Source organism: Trachypithecus francoisi, unplaced genomic scaffold (genome assembly GCF_009764315.1).
Source record: "Trachypithecus francoisi isolate TF-2019V2 unplaced genomic scaffold, Tfra_2.0 Lachesis_group5, whole genome shotgun sequence".
NCBI classification, from domain to species: Eukaryota; Metazoa; Chordata; class Mammalia; order Primates; family Cercopithecidae; genus Trachypithecus; species Trachypithecus francoisi.
The window spans coordinates 439735-446939 of record NW_022681470.1 but is presented as its reverse complement, the minus strand read 5'-3'; the positions used below and the strand labels follow the sequence as shown (position 1 = coordinate 446939).

Here is a 7205-nt window from a genome sequence, read left to right as displayed (position 1 = left end):
GGGCCAGTCACTATGTGTGGACACAGTGTTTCCATATCTGTCCCGTGTCCTGGGTGAGCTTTCTGAGTGGCTTAATGATAGTGATCCCCATTTACCAAAGTGCAGCAGAGATTTGCTTAGCAAACCCCGCATCTCCCTGCCCTCCTGTTCCCCTGAATTTACTGAGCAAATACCTTTTTAGGTCTTCACATGTGCTGGTCACTCCTCTGGTCCTTGCTTCACTTTGGCCACAAATACAGACGAGATCAGCAGGTGTGTTTTGCAGTTTATTGGAATGTTTTAAAATTGTACACAGATCTCAGCCACCATTTGCCAGTGGGGACAGCATTTGACACAATCTACCCACCTACCCATCTATTCATATGTACAGAAATATATAGACACACAAATTGTCTCAGATTTGTTGGATATTTATATTAAAGCATCAAAGCATCCCAGAATATTGGAACTTTTGGTGAATTGAATGTCTTAACTAGTTTTTATAATTATTACATGAATACAAAATGTATTTGAAACTTGTAAATTCATTCCAAAATGTCCCTGCATCATAACCAAAGCTAAAGTCTTCCCAGAAAGAGGAGTTATTCTGTCCTTATTCTTGACAAGGGCTATCAAAATTTAACATCTAACATGTCAGAAGTTGAAAAGTTGGAAAGGTTTAATTTCTTCCAGAGAAAATGTGGAAGAAGCTGTTAGGGATTATTTCAGAAAGGCCGGATATATTTTGTGTCTATTGCCTTTATTTTGTAGCTATTTAAAAATTCCACTTTAAATCACATTTACAAAATAATTTTTCCCTGAATAGACTGACTGTGACCTCCTCCTTTGATTCATCTTCAGCATATAACACAGAGACAGGCTGTGAGTTCCACGGTCGAGAAGGAAACAGTGAGTTGAAGTCAGAGGCATCTCAGTGTTTGATTTTCCTCCCTGCTTCTCAGTTTGTATGAAAGACTGATTGTGGCAGGCAATAAAACATATGATGTTTGCAAAAACAACTAAAGCCTTGTCTGAGAAACAGCAGTGACCCTCCAAATTCTAGTTCTTCCTTGCTGAGATTTAATGAGCTTTAAAATGAGTGGAGCTATAAGGAGATGAGGTTGGAGGACCACATACTAGACAGGAAGGACATGGGATTCTCCAAAAAGCTCTGCATAACCAGGGTTAAAATAAGAAATGTAGAACATAGTTATATATTCACCTGTGTGTGTTTACATAAATATATGTTTATAAAACCAGAACATTTACACATAAACACACAAATATAAAATCCAAAGTTGTTTTTTTCAAGGGGATCATGCTTTATTTTGCAGACCTTCTGCCATTTTTATTTTGAAAATCAACTTCTTAAATGTATGAACAGGTACTGCATCTGGAGAATGGAAGTTAATGCATCTTATGTAATAATAATAGTAGCAACCATCTTAGGTAGGTTGTGCAGAATAGTATAGATATTAACTCTTTAAGAGTATATGTGTTTATTTATCGGAAACTGTACCATTCTAAGCACTTTCATTACATTTCCTCACTTTCCCCTCATCACACCTGAGCTCAAACATGATTTTTATCCTTTTTGATGTAGACTGGAGAAAGGAATGGCAGAGAAAAAGATGGACCTATGGCTGGAGTCTGTGTGTGTGCTCCTTACTCATGTCCCTCAATGTCTAAAGGGTCAGTTGTGTGTGAGGATCCTTCCCTGCTCACGAGAATGTGAGGCTCGCTCCACGCAATCATAGAACCTCACAGCATGGCCCGATCCTGTGGGGGAGGAGTTTCAAACATCTGGTATAACTTCTTTTCCAAGTTACGCTTTAGTTACTTGCTACTTCTTTCTTATATGAAATATACCTCTGAGTATTTTGAAGATGCTTATTTTCGTAAACCAGAGATGTTAATTCAGCCCTCCCTGACAAAAACTCTAGAAAAAACGAGTTTGAGTTATCTTTTTCAATGAGTCACATTTGTGTTAGCAGAGGAGGGTGGTTCTGCAAATTTCCAGTACTTGTTGATAAATGACGCTATCGGGAAAGTTTATGAATTTGAACCGTGACAACCTTACTATCAGTTACCAATTCTTTTGGCCTATAGTTGTGAATTCTTAGTTTGTTTTGTAAATTTGTTGTATTATGTCATTTATATACTCAACTCCCCAGACCCGCGGGACTTACTCAGGTTAGCACAATCAGCATACACGAACGTGAGTACTCACTAAACACTTGTTACAAAGGGATGCGTTACACTAACTCCAAAACTCTCCTTGGTGGCCTGGGTGAAACCTCATGGCCAACACCACCTGGACGGCCAACCACACTGGATGGTCGGATTTCATCCTGATGGGACTCTTCAGACGATCCAAACATCCAGCTCTACTGTGTGTGGTCATTTTTGTGGTTTTCCTGATGGCATTGTCTGGAAATGCTGTCCTGATCCTTCTGATACACTCTGACGCCCACCTCCACACCCCCATGTACTTTTTCATCAGTCAGTTGTCTCTCATGGACATGGTGTACATTTCTGTCACTGTGCCCAGGATGCTCCTGGACCAGGTCATGGGTGTGAATAAGATCTCAGCCCCTGAGTGTGGGATGCAGATGTTCCTCTATCTGACACTAGGAGGTTCGGAATTTTTCCTTCTAGCCGCCATGGCCTGTGACGGCTACGTGGCCATCTGCCATCCTCTCCGTTACCCTGTCCTCATGACACATAGGGTGTGTCTCTTCCTGGCATCGGGCTGCTGGTTCCTGGGCTCAGTGGATGGCTTCATGCTCACTCCCATCACCATGACCTTCCCGTTCTGCAGATCCCGGGAGATTCCTCATTTCTTCTGTGAAGTCCCTGCTGTAACGGTCCTATCCTGCTCGGACACCTCCCTCTATGAGACCCTCATGTACCTATGCTGTGTCCTCATGCTCCTCATCCCTGTGACGGTCATTTCAAGCTCCTATTTACTCATCCTCCTCACCATCCACAGGATGAACCCAGCAGAGGGCCGGAAAAAGGCCTTTGCCACCTGCTCCTCCCACCTGACTGTGGTCATCCTCTTCTACGGGACTGCCATCTACACCTACATGCTCCCCAGCTCCTACCACACTCCTGAGAAGGACATGATGGTATCTGTCTTCTACACCATCCTCACTCCAGTGCTGAACCCTTTAATCTATAGTCTTAGGAATAAGGATGTCATGGGGGTTCTGAAGAAAAGGTTAACTGTGAGAATTGTCCTTTAGGAAATTATGAAGTAGGAAATTTGGATATAAAGATTTATTTTCCTTTTCTCTACCCATCAGGTACTTAGGATTTTATCCCCATGTTGTTCCTTAGACTCTCATACAATGATGTCTCATCTCATTTTCATCTCATGTTGAAGAATTCTTTCACTGTGTGGAAACTATTTTGCCGTCCTCGTCCACCCAAAATTCTTATACGATTGTGTTGTACTAATATTTTTGGAAGTTGATAACTGCTCTTTAATTTTGTGAAAAAGTATTCAAGACCTTAGGAAATGCATAATAAAATATTTAGAGAAATAAAGGTCCTGAGGTGTTCAAATGATGAGAGGGAAGGAGGAAGAGAGGGGGGGGCAGTGAAACAGACTGAGCACAATGTTGCTGCCACAGGTGAGTCTAGGTGAAGGGTATGTAGGTAGTAATTGTACTTTTTTTAATGATAGTTTTCTGTAAATTCCAAATCATTTACAAATAATTAAATACCAGGGTTTTCTCCTTTTTGAAAATATTCTCTTTTCACTTGGTGGAATTGTGACATCTTAGAAATCATACTCATTTCATTGTGTCTAATAACTACTGAGAAAATCCAGTCACTGCCCCTTCTTTATTGAGGGCTACCTTTTTCTGCATGGCCTGATTCTGACAGCATCTAGTCGATATTGCCTCTCTGAAATCTTCAGTGCCATATGGTATACTGAGGATGTAAGATCACATAATGGACTGCAGAAAAAATATTACACCTGAGTGGGAGGAGTTTTAGGGAAGGTTACCTGCCCAGGGTGATTCCTGAGCTGAGATTTCAAACATGTAACTTGTTATGCAAACAAGGAGTGATGTCTTCAACATTCAATCCTTCATTTATTCAACAAATGTTTTGTGCTTTATTATAATTAAAAATAGCTAAATAAGATTAAATTTGGAAAACACATGGCTACTTTTTCCAAGGAATTGGAAAAATACATGTAGTTGTTTATGCAAACAATGTAATAAAATAGTTTTGATACTCAGGTGTGAAGTATACAGCTCATAAGGACACACTAATTCCATCTGTGACAGCTGAGTTCAAACAAGGAGCTGAGAGGAGACTCTGCGGCTCAGTGCTGAAGAGTGACTAGAAGTTACCCTCAGCTGAGTGTGTGATAGTGGAGCCAGGGAGACATGCTGAGAGACATGCTGCTGGGGAAAAGCACAGCATGGGCAAAGACAGAGGGCTGACTAAGCCAGAGAGAGCAATGCTCCAGGAGATCCTTCTTTCTCATTTCATTTTGGCCTCCTTTCTTGCCCTTGTGTGGCCCAGGGTTTTAAAAACAATAGTGAGATGATCAGATTTGTATTTTGGAAATGATATTTGTGTGGTAATCAATTGGAGATAAAATCAATTGGAGACCAAAAACACGGAGACCAGGTAAATGAGAATGGTGATCTAAATGACGTTGATCTAAGTGGAGTCCACTGTGCCTTTACACCAGGATAGGCTGATAGGAGGACATTTGAGGTGGGGCCTGCTGAACCTGTTACATAAAAGCACAGCTGTGGTAGCTGCACGCCTATAATTTCCTAATTGACTGTCCAACTTGTGAATCATCAGGTGATTTCAAAAGTACAGATTCCTCTTCTCTCCCCACATCCAATTATTTTATGACTATAACAAAGATTCTGTAGTGTTTTGGAAAAAATACGAGAGAACTAGTTTTTAAAATTTATCCTGAACTCAGACAATATAAAAGGCATACTCTAACTTGGATGAGTTAAAGAACATGTGTCAACTCTCAATTTGCTGAATTATAGACACATTTGATGGTTATCTTTAAAACGTATTTGTAACAGGAAATATAGCAAAATTTCTTAAAATGATTTTTGTAGAGTTTTATTGTGCTCAACATTAAGTTTAGCAGATTAAAATAACCTGCCATAATATCTTTGGTAAGTCTTGTAACTACAAAGCAAAAACCTGTAGTACATAGACAAAGAATATTTTAAAACAAGGAATCAATGCATACCACTAGAAAAAACATCACTTAGCCCCAAAAGAAGATAGGAAGGAAGGAAAAAAGACTCTACAAAATAACTGGAAAACAACTAACAAAATTATTGTATTAAGTCCCTATGTATGAAAAATTATCTTGAATGTAAATGTATTAAATTGTCCAATCAAAAGACATACAGTGGCAGAATGAATAAAAAATGCTACCTTCAACAGATTATTTTAACCTGCGAGGACATATGTAGACTGAAGTGAAGTGGTCAAAAAGGATATCTCATGTAAGTCGTAACCAGAAAAGAGCAGGAGTAGCTATGCTTATATCAGATAAAATAGACAAGTCCAGAACTGTAGAGAGACGAAGAAGATCTTATATAATGACTAAAAAGCCAATTCAACAAAAAGTATATAATAATTGTGACTATATATGCTCTAAACATTAGATCACCTAAATATATAAAGTTAACTATTAATAGATCTAAGGGGAGAGATAGCAATAAAATAATACTAAGAAACTTCACCACACTTTCAGCAATGGAAAGATTATCCAGACAGGAAGTCAACAATGAAATAACAGCTAAGTTGCGCTCTAGGGCGATGGACCTAAAAAGTGTAAGCAAAACATTTTATTCAGTAGCTGCAGAATACACACTATACTCAATTGCACATGAAACATTTTCTAGGTTAGGTCACATGTTTAGTATGGAAAAGACTTAAGAAGATAAAAAATATCAAGCATCGTTTCTGATCACAGCAGTTTAAACTGTAAATGAAGAATTCTCCAAAAGTTTACAAATAAATGGTGACTAAATAATATGCTTCTAAACAATAGGTGTGTCAATGAAAACATTAAAAGGAAAAAGAAAAAGTTGCTTGAGGCAAATGAAAATGGAAAATTCAACATACCAAAACCTACAGGACACAGTGGAAACAGATCAAAGGGGAAGTTTATAGCGATGAAGGGCTACATCAATAAAGAAGAAAGACCTCAAATAAGAAAAGGTAATATTGTACCTTAATTAACTAGAAAAAAGCCCAAAATTAGTAGATAAATTAATAATCAAAGAAGAAACAAACAAATGATAAAAAAATGCAAAACATCAGATAAGTCTTTTTGTGGAAAAAAAATTAAGGTTAAAGTAAGTCAGAAATTGTAAAAGGAAACATTAGAACTGGGGCCACAGAAATACAAAAGATTATGAAAGTATAATGAATAATTGCATGCCAAAAATTAGATAAACTGGAAGATATAAATTCATTGACACATAAAACCTATGAGGATTGAATTATAAATAGTAAATCTAAGCAAACCAATAATGAATAATGCAATGAAGTAGTAATAAAAGCCTCCCACCAAAAAGGAAAAAAGCAGCCCAGGACAATATGGACTCACCGCAAAATTCTATCAGAAATGGAAAGAACTAATACCAATTCTTCTCAAACGTGGGAATACTTCCAAATTCCTTTTACAAGGCCAGAATTACCCTAATGCCAAAGCCACAGAAGGACACGGGAACAAAAAAGGAACTGCAGGTCAATATCCTTTGGGAACATGAACGCAAAATTCCTCAAAAAAAGTTAGCAAACTGAATTTAAAAGAACATTTCAAAAAGCATTCACCATGATCAAATGGGATTCATCTCAGGGATGCAAGGGTGCTTCAACAGATGCAAAATAATAAACACCACACAGCACATTAACAGAATGAATGATACAATTGTGTGATGAAGTAGATGGGGAAAAGCATTTGACAAAATTCCAAAACTCTCAACAAATTAGGTATACAAGAAATGTATCTCCACATAATAAAGCCCACATGTGACAAACCCACAGCTGACACAATACTTAACAATGAAATGTTGAAAGCTTTTTCTCTAAGATTCAGCAAAAAACCAGAATGCTCACTCTTGCCACTTTTATGTAACATAGTACTGGAAGTCCCAGACAAAGCAATATATATGTAAGGAAAATAAAAACGTAAATAGGAAAGGAAAAAG

At 38.0% G+C, this 7205-nt stretch overlaps 1 protein-coding gene across 1 annotated transcript; it reads left to right on the top strand.

The window, feature by feature from the left end:
• Positions 1-2277: 2277 nt before the first annotated feature.
• On the top strand, positions 2278-3227 carry LOC117074571 (olfactory receptor 2T5). The gene has a single exon (XM_033196175.1). The coding sequence runs from the start codon at positions 2280-2282 to the stop codon at positions 3225-3227; it is 948 nt and encodes a 315-aa protein (XP_033052066.1). The 5' UTR covers positions 2278-2279.
• Positions 3228-7205: the final 3978 nt, after the last annotated feature.

Coding starts and splice junctions, on each gene's coding strand:
- LOC117074571 (XM_033196175.1), top strand. CDS start 2,280: ATGGCCAACACCACCTGGACGGCCAACCACACTGGATGGTCGGATTTC.